Source organism: Apium graveolens, chromosome 9 (assembly GCF_009905375.1).
Source record: "Apium graveolens cultivar Ventura chromosome 9, ASM990537v1, whole genome shotgun sequence".
NCBI classification, from domain to species: Eukaryota; Viridiplantae; Streptophyta; class Magnoliopsida; order Apiales; family Apiaceae; genus Apium; species Apium graveolens.
The window spans coordinates 25,007,772-25,024,498 of NC_133655.1; the positions used below are offsets into that span (position 1 = coordinate 25,007,772).

The 16,727-nt window shown below is 31.5% G+C and overlaps 2 protein-coding genes across 5 annotated transcripts; one reads left to right on the forward strand and one right to left on the reverse strand.

Moving 5' to 3' along the window:
• Positions 1 to 5,018: 5,018 nt before the first annotated feature.
• On the forward strand, positions 5,019 to 13,354 carry LOC141683837 (uncharacterized). 4 transcript variants are annotated; one of them, XM_074488603.1, is made up of 13 exons: positions 5,019 to 5,245; positions 5,333 to 5,374; positions 5,643 to 5,745; positions 6,076 to 6,247; positions 6,961 to 7,146; positions 7,479 to 7,633; positions 7,812 to 8,085; positions 8,538 to 8,749; positions 9,204 to 9,302; positions 9,385 to 9,914; positions 11,110 to 11,873; positions 12,131 to 12,329; positions 12,792 to 13,354. In XM_074488603.1, the coding sequence occupies exons 1-13, from the start codon at positions 5,171 to 5,173 to the stop codon at positions 12,951 to 12,953; spliced, it is 2,973 nt and encodes a 990-aa protein (XP_074344704.1). In that variant the 5' UTR covers positions 5,019 to 5,170; the 3' UTR covers positions 12,954 to 13,354. The 4 variants fall into 4 exon arrangements, with proteins under 4 accessions (XP_074344704.1, XP_074344703.1, XP_074344705.1 ...); XM_074488602.1 differs by having other exon boundaries at positions 5,333 to 5,361; XM_074488604.1 differs by having other exon boundaries at positions 5,333 to 5,361; positions 9,562 to 9,914.
• Positions 13,355 to 14,047: 693 nt separating this feature from the next.
• Positions 14,048 to 16,516, reverse strand: LOC141687301 (nucleoside diphosphate kinase 2, chloroplastic). The gene is made up of 7 exons (XM_074492529.1): positions 16,205 to 16,516; positions 15,979 to 16,035; positions 15,598 to 15,684; positions 15,258 to 15,338; positions 15,028 to 15,140; positions 14,858 to 14,907; positions 14,048 to 14,314 (listed from the first exon to the last, which is right to left on the reverse strand). The coding sequence occupies exons 1-7, from the start codon at positions 16,445 to 16,447 to the stop codon at positions 14,247 to 14,249; spliced, it is 699 nt and encodes a 232-aa protein (XP_074348630.1). The 5' UTR covers positions 16,448 to 16,516; the 3' UTR covers positions 14,048 to 14,246.
• Between the last annotated feature and the right edge of the window lie 211 nt (positions 16,517 to 16,727).

Below are 16,727 nucleotides of genomic sequence, written 5' to 3' on the forward strand. Positions count from 1 at the left end.
GCAGATGTGTATTGAGCGGGGAGTGTAGACACCTGGGTAAAGGAGAGAGTAGACATCTTACATAAAATAAGTAAATAAATATATAAACATATAAATTAATTATATGTATATGAGTTATATAAGAATTAGAACTTAATCTGGGACATTTTTAAAATTATTAAACAAAAAGGGATACATTTGTAAAGTAACATATTAGTTTGGGATATATTATACAAATCCCCATTTTTAAAACAATAATTAATGTGATTTTTAGGTAATACAATTTATGGGGGCGAGAAATTTAATAATTAATGGGAATAACAATTAATTGATAAGTTAATTAATTTATTGATATATTAATAATTTGTTAATTTATTGATATATATATTATTTTTAATTTTTTAACATATATTTAAAAAAATTAAATATGTATAAGAGAAAAATATTTCTAAATAAAGGAGAGTAATATGAATATATTAGTTTATTCTAACGACAAAATCTATAATTAATTATTTAAACAAGTGCTGCAATTACAAACTACCCCATGTGTATTTGAAATAAATTTAGCTTTATAATAAATGACAAAGATGTGGAAGATGATGTGTTAGAATTAATATATATTTTTGATATAAGATGTAATTATTAATTTATATATTATATGGGATCTATATATTGTAATTAAAAAATAGTATCTTATAAATTTCGTGAATTATTAATTTATATGGGATCTACGTTTTCCAGGTTGTTTTAACGATTTTATAATATTTTGAATTTTTATAAATATTCGTTATAACCGAGATAAATAGCTAGTTGCATGGAGTTGTTTTATTGTGTTTTAGAGTGTATTTGATATTATTGTTGCAGCTTGTAGCTGACGTCAGCAACAACAGTTTTTCGCTGAAAATTAGTTAAAAACTGTATGATATTTTCGCTAAAAATCAGTTAAAAAACTGTATGATATAATTAAAAAGTTGTTTTTTGGAAAGGTGTCCCCGTACTTTTAGAAAAAACTGTTTTTTGCCGGAAGTTAATTACCATCAAATCTTACCAAAATATTATTAGCACTTTTTCTAACAGTACAATAGTTGTTTTTATTTGGACAAGAGGTTGTTGATAAAAACAAGTTGCGATTACAATTCATTGCATTATGATGCACAAAAATTTTATTTTTTTCAAAAAAAATTGGAAAATCGTATTTTTTAAAAATAAAATAATTTAATTGCAATTTTTTAAAAAAGACATTATATTTTTGGAAAAGAGTCAAGACCATTTTTGTTCGAGACCAGCATGTTTTGTAACTAAAATTTTGCTTAAAAACATTACATAAAAACATTGAAAAACGTTTTATTTTGCGAATTATATTTTACGTAGATCATTTTTTTATTCAAAATCTTGAACATTATGCATGTACATAATGTAGAACATTACAAAATATTTTATTCTACAAAAATGTTTAGTTTTCATAACATTTGTTCAAATTGAAGAATATACACATTATACTTATTAAAATTAAATAATTTTCAACAATTTTAATGCATTAGTGATATTCATATAATATACTTCCCAGAAGAACAATATATTTAATAGTATTTTGATTGCAAAACTTAGGTGGTCTTCGATAAAAATGTGGTCTTCATATAAATTTTTTGTTTTGGAAAAGTTATTTCAAATTTTGGTTTTTATACAAAAATCCCAAAAAATGACAATAATATAAATAAAAATATAACTCTAAATGCAACTAAAATATTTATTTTAAAATATCTATAATATTATATTAAAGACGAAACAATGAAAGTTTGATTGTTAGTCGGTCTGGTCAACGTAATTATAGTAATATTTAAAATAAAACACTCTCACAAATAGATAAATATTCATAAAAGAATTATAATATGTTTAATAATTTTATTAAAAATAAAATAATATATAAAATTCACCGGGCTGGGCTAAAAAAATTATACTATTGATTCAATTTTAAATAAAAAATTAAAAAAACTACACACATAGTTTTATTGGATTTGAACAATTGGGCTAAAATAAAATAATAAAAATTATTGATCCCGCTAAAAATATTATATTATTGGACGAGACTATAACAAAATAAAAATTTGAATGGAAATTCGTGTGGTTGATATAATATCATCAAACTACCGGCCGGTATAAACAAAATTATACTATTGATCCAATTTTTAATAAAAAATTTAAAAACTAAATATAGTTAGTTGGATTTCAAGAATCAGGTTAAAATAAAATAATAAATATTATTAATCCCGATAAAAGTATTATAATATTGAAACGGACTATAACAAATAAAAATTTGAAAGGAAATTCGTGGGTCGATATAATATCATCAAACTAAAATAAAATAATACATATTATCCATTCGGTCTAAAATAAAATAATAATCACCCCGGACTAAAATAAAATTAAATGAAATAGTAAATATAATTAGGTGGATTTGGTTATTATAAATGGCCTCAAGCTAACATAATTTTGTTGCCATTGACACATAAAATTTCACCATTAATTCAGATTTAAACATATAAAATTAACATAAATCTGAATATAGTTAGTTGTATTTGGTAGGTTAACAGACTAATACAAATTATATGTTAGATATATTTGATAATGTCATGTGTAATATGATTTGTGTTTAGTTTTCAAATCTTACCTAACATGACAAATCAGTACTTAACTGGAAATCAACACTTATACTGAAGACAAAACTTAAGATATCAGGACTTAAGTTATCAGAACTTAAGTTATCAGAAGATATTTATCAGGATATTAAACTTAAGATATCAGGACTTAAGTTATCAGAACTTAAGTTATCAGAAGATATTTATCAGGATATAATATCAGGACTTAAGAGACTTTCAGATAAGGCAGACGGCTGATTGAAAGGAAAGAAGATCGAGACTAAGACATGAAGAAATATGCATGAAGAAGGAATTCTATGAAGAATAGAATACTTGGAAGAAAAGATAACTAGTTGATATATTTTAGGAAGCAGAATTATATTCCATGTCAATTAGAACATTATCTTATAACTGTGTAGTATATAAACACAAGCATAGGGTTTACACTATAAGTGTTATCAAAATCGAAGTTATTATTTATTGTAACCCTAATAGCTCTCGTGATAATTTGTTCATCACTGACAGATGACATTTCCATATTGTAATAAAGTTTATTGTGTTGAATAAAATCTGTTTTCTGTTACTTGAGTTCTTATATTCGATTTGATTGTAGTAAACACTGTATTCAACCCCCTTCTATAGTGTGTGTGACCTAACATTATATATTACTAGCTTATAAACAGTGCAATGCAGGGCTAATTATAATATAATATTATTATTTATATAATAATTTTTGTAAAAATAAAAAAAATTATAAATGATAATTAAATAAAATTTAATAGTTATGTGTTATTGAAATTAGTGATACATATATTTTTAATTATACTTTTGACAAATCCAAATTTGAATATTTAAAATATTAAGATTTAGAATATTATTCATATTGAATATAACGATTCTTATATATTTATTTTAAAATTTAATAATCCCATCACTTATCAATATTATATTATTAAAATCGAAAGATATTAAAAAGATGACATGGTTACTCTTATTTTAATACTTACATCATAAATTCTTTATTTTATACCTAAAATTTCAGTGTACAAACCCCGAAATCAAATTTTGTTTTTAGTTTGAAAACATCCGTTTTTTAGTTATCGATGTTTCTTGGACATAAGGAATCCTATTTTAACATGAGTAATCATATTTCATGTTGGCCTATGTAATACCAATTATCATAAGAGAATGCAAGTTTTGTGTGTTTTTAAATTTCATATATTTTTAATTTAATTTTTAAATATAGTATTTGTGTTCATATAATATGTATTAACTATTAATAATTAATTGATTATGAGATTATTTAGCCTCCTACTCGGAGAGAATTATAATTTAAATTAATTTTAGGAGAGTCAAAGATATATATTTTTTAATATTAATAATATTTTTGAAAGTCGTGTTAACTATTTTTTAGGAAGGTATTATCCGAACAACTAATCATAACCTATTACGTTTAAAATAGCCTACTACGCTTAAAATAGCATATAACATGTGTGATAATGATTTAATTTTAATATTTATTATCATATTATTACTATATTTACTTTTTAAAATTAAAGGTAAATATTGAAATAAAATAAATAAGTTTTTAAAATTTATGAAATTAATTTTAATATATATTATTTAATCTTATTTTTTTTCAAATTAATTTATTAATTTTGCGATCCAAATATGTTTTTGATAAAAAATGGCCACTAGGGTAGATTTTTAGTAGCGAGTCATGTGACAACGACGTGCAAGCTGAATGGTGGAACTTTGGCGGGACTAATGGATGTATAGCTTGTTTTTATTGTATTTTTTAAATTAATTCTTTTATTTTTTAATAAAATTATATTTGTTTAAACTTTATTTTGGAAGGTGTTAACATACTTTTTAGTAAGGTGTTAACCAACCGACCATAAGAAACCATGTCCTGCTTATAGAATTACTAAAATTAATTTTAAAAGTGTTTGGTTTCCTATAAAAGAGGTAAGAAAGAAGTTGAGTACAATTAAATATTATGTTGGATAAATATTCATAAAGTTTGTAGTTATATTGATTACTTGATTTATTTTTTTAATAAAATTATATTTGCTTAAATTTTATTTTGGAAGGTATTAGCATATTTTTAGTATAAATTGATCTCAGCTAAAATATACCTTTTAATTAGATATGATAATTTTTTGCGAACACACCTATAAATATGAACAAGAACAAAAATTTCAATAATTACATTATTGTTGTAGTATAACTAGCTTATACACGTATATATATATTAATAAATATTATCAAATCATATTATTAAAATTTCAAATAAATAATTTCATAACTTAAATTTTGTTATTTCAAATTAAATTTAAAAAAATTATGTAATATAAACCGTGCGTTATATGCTTGTATAATTCATTGCTAGTTATAAATTAATGTTTTCAAAAAATACAAAAAACAAAGAACAACAAACAGAGCAGCCATGGAAGATGTATCAGTGGAAACCAAAACCAAGAAGAAAATTGAACTCGAAAAAACAATCTTAAGCAAGGTTGAACAAGTGAGTAACTCAATTAACGTTGCTAAACATGTTGATCAAATCATTCTCAGTCTCCACTCTCTCGCCTCCCTTCTGTTTCCCCTCGATTCTCGCGCTTTCTCAGGTACTTAAAACTCCCTTTCACTTCTCAAAATTACCCGTGCTTTTGCTAATTGTTATAATTAACTTCGTGTTTTTTTTTAATTTGTAGGTTCAATTGATGAGCGTTACAGGGATCAGGTGTGTTTGTTTTGTGAGTCCCTTTTAATTTCAACTAGTTTGTTTGAGTTGTACGAGTCGGGTTTTATGGAGAACTTTTTTTTAGCTGGAATTATTGTTTTGTATGAAACACGAAAATGAAATTATAATTTGGACAACAAATTTCGATTTTTTTTAAGGAACTATAATATAGATAATGGCATTGTTTGTGGATAAGTTGTCATTTTAGACTAAATGATGTGCTATGCAAGTGTGTGTTTATATGTTTGCAATTTTTGAATTTTTTGTAATTATTTGCTTAGGTACTTTCTACGAAAGCTCCTTCGACTGAGGAAAGGGGGACATGGTGGGAGGTTTTTTATGGAGGAGCTTCGTTCCCTACACTTTCTCGACTTCTTTTGTATGGTATGATGTCCTATTTTATTTACTGTGTTACTATCTCGACTACTTTTGCAAACAAAGTCTTATTTGCTAGAATGTATTGACTTGTTTGAAGATTAGAGGATGCATTTTGCATTTTTTGTTTGTTCAATTAACTAGAGATGCTTCATAAAAAAAAATCTAAGAGTTGAAATTTTTACTTTCATGTAACTTGTTTAAGATGCAACGATTACCCACATTTCATGTAAGGTCAAGTATTTTAACTTTAAAAGGTCTATATGAAAAGTCCAAACTTTTGTTACTTTTTAGAGATGCAATGAATCTTAACTAATCAGAACTGTTTTTTTTGTGTAGATGTTGCTTTAAATTGGCTACCATGTTTCCCTATGTCTTCAAGAAAACATGTGTATGATTTGTTCTTTGTTAGTGGTCGTGCTACTGAGGTCGTGCAAACTTTAGTTTTTGCTCTCCGACATAATGGAAATGGTAAACTTGACAACAGTCCAATATGCTCAAATGCTGAGAGGTAGAGAGTGAAAATTGTTTGCTTTCTCTTACTTGAGTTGATCTATACAATAGCTTTTAGTATGTACTATTACTATGTATATTTGATACTATATGTCCGCAAATATACAAATTCTTTCGGAAGGTTCATAATCAAAGTGAAATGATGAATAGATTTGTTTTGAAGTTTGAGGCTCTGTCTGTTTGCAAGGACTATAATCCCTTTTTTAGGATTTGTGCTAATTTTATCAAATATTTGTGTTCCTTAGTAATCCAGTAAACAAGTAATGATCACTTTTTATTTCAGTTTGTGAATCAGTTAAAACTACCCTCTCACTTTGGAATCCCATGAATGGAAGAACAAATTAATTCAAATTTAGTCCATAGGATAACTTAAGGATGAAATATGATATGAAGCTAGAGTAAACGAAACATACCTAGTATATCCCGCTCGTGTATCAGGGTTTGGAAAGGGTAATATAAGCATTTTATAAATAGGAAATTAGAGTAAATAAGCTAATTGTCCAGAGATCATAATTTCATGAAAAAATATGACCCCTGGCATTTCAATCAAACACTAACCAGTGTATTTTGTTTCTTGAAAAAAAAAGTTTTAGTGTTTATTGTATCGATTTGTAGAGGGTATGCTAGATACTAAAACCAAATTCTTACCCTTTATTTCTTTTTTTAAATGACACACTGCTTCATAAACTATATATGTATAAACATTTCCAGATTAGTAGTGCTTTGCTTACTAGAGAACAATGGGGTACTCCACATGGCTCGAGAATTTTCTGGTTCTTGCTCATATGAAAGCTTACGAGATGTGCAGCTGAAGCCGGACATCTCAAGAATCGCACAGCTTGTCACATCTATTCCTGATAAAGCACGGGTGGAAGCCCCAAAGTTGCTCTCATCACAGTATCCTTTTTAATGACTATTGATTAATTTTGTCCAAATGTAACTACTTACCTTGAACCCTCTCATGATGTTTGTGTTACTGCATACATCAACTGTTTGCTAGTATTACTAGCCCATGTCTGTAATCTGTGGAACATGAAACACAACGGTAATTGCTACCTTATGAGTTATGACTTATGACACACCCACTTATTTGCAAACTATAGTTGGCAAAATATATATCGTTGTATGATGTTGGACTCTTTCTGGTTATGATGTTGGACTCTTTCTGGTTTATTATCTGCTGTTTTGGTCCATGTCTCGTTTATTGTCCACTCTTTACCATTCTTTAGCTTATTCTTCAAGCAGATCACCATTCAAATCCTTGCTGTAGCAGATGAGCTTGACACAGATCAATGCAATGGGATGTTACATAAAACTGAGGTAGATGGAACCATTATATTTGTTGGAGAATTAGTTTCTCGCATTTGTCGACGAGGGTCTACAGGTAAAATACCTATTCTGTAGGCATTAATGTTAATGGTGATAGATAACTTCCTGCTTAACATGCTGAATAATTATCGAGCATGCTGGTAGACTAAAGTTTGTATCTAGTGAATAAGATTATCTTTGCATAGATTATCTTTTGTTTCAAAGATACAGAAACTTATTATGAACATGTTCAGATGTGCTGTTAAGCAAACTGGTGCCTGGGGTTCTGAAATATGTTCGGGGTTTCATATTATCCAAGACGGAATCATCTAGTGATGATATTGATTTAGCGCCTGTTTCTGGTTTCTGGTCAAATATAATTGGTGCACTCAAAGATCCATACACTGTAAAAAGAATTTCTGAACAGATTTTGCGTCATCTAGCAACTCAAGATATTAGTGACGTTGAAGCATACTGGATTCTATGGTTATTGTTTCATCAAAGTTATGAAAATCAAGCATCTGTCAGGTGTGTTTTGGAGTAGACTGCTTAATATTTAGTTTTCTTTTCCAATTATATATCTATCTTTTTTTAGGACACACTTTCAATTATTATTTAGTTTGCACTTCTGATTTTTACAAAATAAACGTTACTAAATATAATCTAATAGAAACCTCCATTGAAGGGAAACACCATAAAAATAAAATATAAAAAAGGTGAGTAGTGCTTTTTTAATGGGACAGTTCAAATTTTATTAAATTCCAGACATAAAGGATTAATGCCATGGATGTCTTCAAAAGTGTGTACACCCTTTCTATTTACATGTGGTCATGGCTAATATATAAAGAACCGGGTTTCAATTTTTGAGCTACCTAGATAAATCAATTTTCTATTTGATAGATGGTATCCATTATTAGATACTTGTAAGGTCTCCTTTGGTTGCTTTAGCAGAGATACTGATTTTGCTCATCCTTTTTCAGATGCATGTTTGTTGAAATTTTTTTGTTCTGGAAAGTATTTCCTGTATGTTGCTTGAGATGGATCCTACAATTTGCAATTCTTAAATGCCCTCCTGATGCTGCTTCAATGGCCAAAAGTAGCAAACGTGTTCTTCTGGAGACCATGCAGCATCTTGTCACAGTATGGTCGAAAAGAGAGTTTGTGCAGTCAGCCTCAGTAGAGCAACAAGCTTGTATCCTGTTGTTCATTTTGAAAGTTCTAATTAATCTTAATGTTTTCTTGTGAGTGGAAGACAGGGATAAATCTAGAAGGGTACCACTTTTTGGTATATTAACAAGAAATTTGGTGGGGAAAACAGGGAAAGTTTGAGCTTGAAGGCTTATAATAAAGAAAAGAAATTTATAAAATTATGAATAGACAAGGAAACGAGAATATTATATATCATTTATTCTATGCAGCAATTTTCATTTGTTACTTGAAGAAACGGCATTATTGTTTCATTATGCAATCTGAGTTGCCTTTCTTTTCTTTTGTTCATAATTTCGTTTATTTATGAACCCTGGGCATCATAAATCACTTTTCATTCTACTTATGAATATTTTATAAATAATTATTTTTGTTTTATCCTATTTCCCTGGTACCTTTCCTTTTTCCTATCCTAATAATTGGCCTTAATACAAGACTAGATGTAACTGCTGCAATTGGCCTTTCCCTGGAGCAGATGTCAAAAGAAGATTTGGACGCAACCAAGGATGGATTGCAGTTCATTCTTCAAGGAGTTAGCTGTAAGACCTAGTTCACTTGTTACTTGTAGATCTTTCAATTCCTTATTTATTTTATGTTATCTCAGTTCATAAATATTGACAGATAGGTTAGAGAGCCCATCTCATCTAACTCGCAAAATGGCTAGCTGTGTTGCTTTAGTTTTTTCTAAAGTGATTGACCCTAAAAATCCCTTGTATCTTGATGATTTGAGTCCTGATGAGAATATTGATTGGGAGTTTGGGATGGTAACTTCTGAGAATGTTACTCTTGCTACAACAGACGTCAGTGGGAAGAATACTGATGAAGTTCGAGGATGTGGTGCTTTGGTATCAGAAAAGGATCTTAACACATCTAGGGATGGCATGGGAAAAAGTTCTGGGGATGCAAAGAGAAAAAAATCTGAATTTGTTGTGGTTGATCCAGATGAGGTTATTGATCCTGCTATGCTAAATAATGAATTGATATCTGATGAAGAAGGCTACGATGATGATGCTGTTGAGGACTCTGAAACCTCAAGTAATTCTTCTCTGCAGCCATACGACTTGTCAGACGACGACACAGATTTGAAAAAAAACTTTTCGCAATTAGTTGATGTCATTGGAGCTCTTAGAAAGTCAGATGATGCTGATGGAGTAAGCTGTTTATGCTCATTGATAACCATGTTACTTTTGAAGTGAATTTTTATTGGTTTACTGTAGGCTCATGCTCTAGTGAGAACACTTGAGAACTATTGTTCTGCACTTTTTGTAGATATTGTTTTGCAAATTTTTAGAAGTGCAGAACAATAGTTCTCTCTGTTTACCGTTCTCACTGGAATACAATCCATATAATTAGCGTGTATGTGTGTGTACCTCAGGCTAGTACCCGAGGTTATAATATTTTCATGTATAAAATCACAAGGGTAAATCCGTAAATACATGTCCACCACTGATATTGCAAATATATCCTGATACTTTTATACAATAAAAAACTCCAACATCAGGGTGCTTGCCTGAGCGTGACCTCAGGAACATTATCCTCTATAAGTGTATGTATCCTGTGTATAGAAATTATACTTGAAACTTTTGTCATCTATGAGATCTGAATGCAATTGTGAGAAAAGTCAATAAAAGATAAATAAGGTTTTATCTACCATTTGCAGTAAATCTCTGGAAAGAGCTAAGAGTTATTTCACTAGAGTGTTGTACTTAACTTTTGTTTTAGAGTGGATAATCCGTAAATCATCAAATATCCTCCAGTAAGTGTTTGAAATTCATAAGCTATTAATAGTTTTCTTCAAATTGAAAAGCACATCTCAAACACTGTAGAGTTTGCAAATATGACATTATGCATTTTGTAAATGCAACTTCTGGATAGGGCAGTCTATTAAATTATATCTGTTACCTAGACTGTTCATAATATTGAAAAAAGCTTGCATTCTAAATTTGTACGGTTCACAATATGACATAAGATGAAATGACCTTAGTTTTAGTACTGGAAAGGTCAGTTCTCTAAATTGTTTGATTACCTACTTAGTTAGATGCCCAGTCTGATCCGGTGGCTCTCCACCAGGATCATGCAGAACTCATCAATTCCCTTTCCCTTTACAAGACGTAGTAGAATGGCAACTCAACTTCACAAATTAGATTAAAATTTATAACAATCTCGGTAATAAACAATGCAACAGATTGTCTTTGACTATACTTGTGTGTTAATACTGCAAAAGTTGACAACTTTGTTGGACATTTGTCATTTGCCCTAGAATATGCCTCTTAGAAGAAAAGGCTAGCTACTTTGCAGGTTGAGAGGGCACTAAATGTTGCTGAAATTCTTAAATCTTCTTTGTAGGTTGAGAGGGCTCTAAATGTTGCTGAAAAGCTTATCCGGGCATCCCCAGATGAACTTAAATATGTAGCTGGTGATCTGTCTAGAACTCTTGTACACGCTCGTTGCTTCGATTCAAGTATAGACGGCGAAGAAGACTCTGCAGAAGAGCAGAGGCAAAAAGCACTGGTTGCATTGATTGTCATGTCTCCTTTAGAGTGTCTTGATACTCTAAATAAACTCCTATATTCACCCAACTTGGATGTTAGCCAAAGGATCATGATTCTTGATGTTATGACAAATGCAGCCCAGGAACTTTCTCATGCAAGAACCTCAAAACCAAAAGCTCTATCTAGAGCGCAGATATTAACCATTTCAGAGACTCAACCTTGGTTCATGCCAAGTAGTGTGGGGCCTCCAGGAGCCGGTTCCTGGCGAGAGATATCTAGACTTGAAACTCCATTGAATTGGTCATACTCTTATGAAAGAGAACTTCCTTCTCTTCCCGGTAAGATCGAGAAAGGAAAGTCACGCAGATGGAGCAGCAGAAAGGAGAAAACAGATCACTTGGAATGGTCTGAGAATCGATTCCCTCAATACGCAGCAGCATTCATGCTCCCGTCCATGCAGGGTTTTGATAAGAAAAGGCATGGAGTTGATTTACTTGGAAGAGATTTTATTGTCTTGGGAAAATTAGTTTATATGCTTGGTGTTTGTATGAAATCTGCAGCCATGCATCCGGAAGCATCTGCTTTGGCACTTCCCCTTATGGACATGTTAAGTTCCAGGTAGCAAAAACAATGCACATGTAGTTCATCTTATAATTATTAATTATTATGTAATTTAGTTACTGGATGGAGTAAGCAAATACCAATTTGAGTACAAAATATCTATAGGCTGATTATGGTGGACTTTCACCAGCTTTCTCTCCAAGGCCATTATTCAATCATGTGTAAAACTGTAAATCACTGTGTAGTGTGTATGTCAGAGTATTTAGTTTGTTTTCTATGATAATGTGTTTTTTTTTTCTTTTTATACAATGCAGGACGTTATGCCACCATGTTGAATCATATGTCAGAAGATCAGTCTTGTTTGCAGCTTCTTGCATAGTAGTTGCTCTTCATCCCTCATATGTTGCATCTGCCTTGGTTGAAGGAAATTCTGATTTTTCGAAAGGGCTCGAGTGGATTCGTACTTGGGCCCTTCATGTAGCTGAATCAGACACAGACAGAGATTGCTACACTGTAAGAATGCTTAAGTATAAATTCTTAGTTATTGGTACTTCATCCCTAAATCTTCCCACTGTTTTTACATATCAACAGAACCTTGGTTGCTTGATATTTCATCACCTCTAGTAGTAAATTGTGAGCTAAACCATTAAACATTAGTGAAGCTCAAGTGTCAATACACATCACTGTAGATGAATTAATGAGGAGCTCAAGGGGACTGCTTAAATTATATATTTTGCTTTTTATCTTTGATTAGAGAACTCATTAGAATATAGTTTCTTCCCTTGAAGTTCCTTGATACTCCTAAATTATATATTTTGGCAACTACCTAGCCATAATTGTCTTGGGCGTAATTTGTTTTGTACATTCTCTTCCCAATGGTGTCCTTCTGTTGCTTCAAGGGCAATGTTAATTTATATTATGAACGTGATTTATGTTTTTATCTAATAGTAACGTGTTTAAAACTCATGATTTCAGATGGCTATGGCATGTCTCCAGCTCCATGCTGAGATGGCTCTCCAAGCGTCACGGGCAATGGAGTCGGCAGATAGTACATCTAACAGAGACATCATTGGTCTCCCTCCGAACATGTCAAAGGATACGATCAAAATTCCCCTCTCAAGTGTGACACTATTTTGAGTTGACAACTAAGTTTCAGATTCGGAAAATAGTGCCTAGTGTAAATAGATTTGTTAGGGTGTTTAGGTATAGATGTACTGTTTTTTTAAGGAAATTAGAAGTGTTCTATGTAATTTAAATCGACAGAATCTAGCAGTCAAAAGTTGGAAATTGTATTTACTATTTACCAATGCACTTCGCAACATTTTTATTTCTAGAAATTATACAATTACATGTTCTTGGTTTCACTCCTTCCAGCAAATTTTTAGCACTTTGTGGAGTCAAATTATTGGACCCGAGCCAAGTCGGCAGCTATATTGTTTATGAAGATGATCCAACATTGGCATTGTACGTGTTCCAACTTCCACACTTCTTATTCCTCACTTGCATACTTTTTATATAACCCTCTTTCCAATAATTTACTTTGAGTTGGCTTGTTTTTACTTTAATAGCATTTCCATTTGCATTCTACTCGAATGATCAATATTGTTATGGTGTGCGTTTTTTAGTCATACTATATGGGCAGATGTTAAAACATCATGTTACAACGTCTTTTGTCATCAGTATTATTGACAAACAGTGCTTGTTGGCAAGTATAATTTGAGAGAAGGGGAATGGAAAAGTCCTATTCTTGATCAATGGACTGTAGCAACTTTAAACAGGCATTAGCGATGTTTTCTCAAGTACTAGTAAATATAGTTACAGAACCAGGAATCAAAGCTTCTCTTTTCTCATTTCTTTAGTTCAAGTTCTCTCTTTACAATCATCTACTTAGCGTTGTCTGGTTTTTACTTTGACAGCATTTCAGTTTGCATATTGCTCACATGATCAATATGTTTATTGTGATATGATATGGTTAATATTTCCTTACACCAGTCATATCTTACTTTCAGTTAGTCAAGAAAGGGGAAATAATTAGAGGGTTCACTGATCATAAGATCATGACTAAATATCATCCTCATCTCCGTTTACCTAAAAATCTAATGCATTGAATAGTACATGGCATGCCTAGAGAAGAAGGAAAAACACTAGAGCGTATCACAAAATATATGCTGGACCATTCTAAGAGTGCTAAGGAATGTGTTTGATGTAGTGATATTCCTCATGAAACCTACTTCGGGTGAAAATTTCAGTGCCATTTCCAATTAAAGTAAAGATACAAGAAATTAAATCTCATGGAGTCTCCTTTCAAAATTTCATTTGGAGAATGGCAACAAAACAAATTATTCTATGAATGCTTATAAATCGTCTTTAGGCAGCCGCAATGACTAATATACAAAACCAAGACTCTATAAGCGACGTTTCTGGGGAAACTTATTCGATCAACCATGGTGCCTGAGCTGGTATCCATTCACAAACTTCACCTTCTTTGAACCACAGGGCTGCAGAAAGAAACAAGAAGAATTACTAAAAACGTACTAATATTTATGGCATTTAGAGGATTTAATATGTTAATTGACAATTGTATCGTTTATTCAGTTGCATCACAGATAAAGGCAAACATCTATTGCCAGGCTGAGATTTAAGGTCCCTGCTCAACCCAGAATATGTATCGGATTGCTTATGATTAACCGGTAGACAATGTGACAAGTGATAGTTGCTAAGCTTCCAAATGTGCATCCTATTGACAACTAGCAGAAAATTACTCCTTTAATAATCTACACATTTTATTTCTTTCGACCAAAATTTTAAGGATCATTTATCGAATTTTGATAATTAAAATAATCAAGGATGGGATAATTAAACTGAATTATACCAAATGAGTTTGGCAAAAAAACAAAAACTATGCCAAATGACGAATAACTAGACATATTGTAAACAGATCAGAACAAGGAAGCCTTCCTACATGAAAGAGCTATGACATTCTAAAATCAACAATATGATTGTTCATACTCCTCTCTTTATGTAATAGACAAAGGCATTACCTATTTCACGCTGGCCATTTTCGGGGCTATCACTTCCATGAACCACATTCCTGCGTAAACAAAAGATCAGAAGATCATATATAGCAGATGAAGTTTATACTACACATATTTCTGAATGAGCCATAATATATGCAATGCATGAACATAGGACATTTGATAAGCCAGTCCACCTTCCTGTCTGGACTGCAAGGTCCCCTCTGATTGTGCCTGGTTCAGCTTGAAGTGGATTGGTTGATCCAATTAGCTTTCGAGCTGATGCAACCACTCCAATCCCTTCCCAAGCCTTATCCCATCAAAAGTTAAAGAGAAATATTTAAAACCTTAGGAAAAACTGAAATATCCTCATCTCCCTATGGAGGGATAAATCCAAAGAGAGACGGAAGTAACAGAGATATATTACCATGCAGACAACAGGACCAGAAGTAATGTAATCAATCAATTTGGGGAAGAAGGGCTTGGACTTGAGATCCTTGTAGTGCTCCTAATTATTGGAAAACAACAAAAAGACCATAATCATTTAGCTAATGCCTTTCATAGGTGAATTCCGTACGTTTGATGCACAACAATTTTTTTAAAAAGAGTGGAAAATGAACTTCCATTATAAATTTATTAATTCTATCATTCAATTGGTAACTCCCTGTTGGACTAGAGATACCAAAATTACTTTAAACAATATTCTCAAAACAAAAATTAGATCATCTAATAGAGAGGAAAATGGAAATTGAGGGGCAAGGACAAACCTCAGCCAAATCTTGAGGGCATTGAAAGAGCTTCAATCCACTTAACTTGAACCCCTTCTTTTCAAACCTAGTAATTATTTCTCCAACCTATACCCAAAAAAATAAAAATAAAAGCATCCCATAAAAATCAAGAATCAACATTAAGCAAATTCAACCATTCAACCCAATGTCTTTAAAGTCGGGGCCTTAAAGAAAATCGTGACTCAACTCTAATGTATGGAATGTATTCTAACGTATTACCAACAATACAATACAAAATCAAACTAAACATATTTAGTGTTTTCTGCTCCTTTTCATGAGCTTATTAAAGACCCCGACTTGACAACGCAATAAGAAATATATGTAATAAACGAGGGAAATCAAATTGGGTGAAAATCTTACAAGACCCCTTTGAACTCCATCAGGCTTAATCATTATGTAGGTCTCCTCCACTTTCTCCTGAGCAGATTATCAAAACATATATAAAGAAAAGAGAAAAATAAATTCAGATTGAAATTGGGAGAGAGGGGGAGAGGGGGGAGAGAGAGAAAGAGAGAGGGAATAGAGAGGGAGAGAGAGAGAGGGAGAGGGGGGGAGAGAGCGAGCGAGAGAGAGAGGGAGAGAGTACCATGGAAGCAACCAAGTGAGGAAGAAAGATGAGGGGTTTGTTTCTAGCGATGACATTAGGAGGAGACGAAAAAAGATGAGAAGGAGGTTGAAATGCGGCCAAGTGACGGCTAGTGCGCAGGTTAAGGTTGTTGGAGGAGGCGTAAGATAAGCAGCAACTTGTTCTGGTTCGACTTGTTGTCTCAGTTGATGAAAGTGTGGATAATGAAGTCACAGCTAGGCTTCCTCCTAAAATGGCAGCCATTTTTGTTTCTTCCCCTCTTGTTATCTCGACTTCCCTATACAATGTGAGCTGTGACTTGTGAGGAATAAAAAAATGGGATAGAATTAATATTTTAAAATTTGTTAAGCAGTATTTTTCTTTCAAAAAAAATTAAGCAATATATTTTGGTGGTTGGATTCGGGGGATAAATCTTCTAAAAATCGGGAATCGGATGGTTGAGCTGTCAAATTAGGGTTAATTAAAAATCGGATATTAATGATTTAAAATCGGATGTACTATATTATTAAATTATAGAGAATTT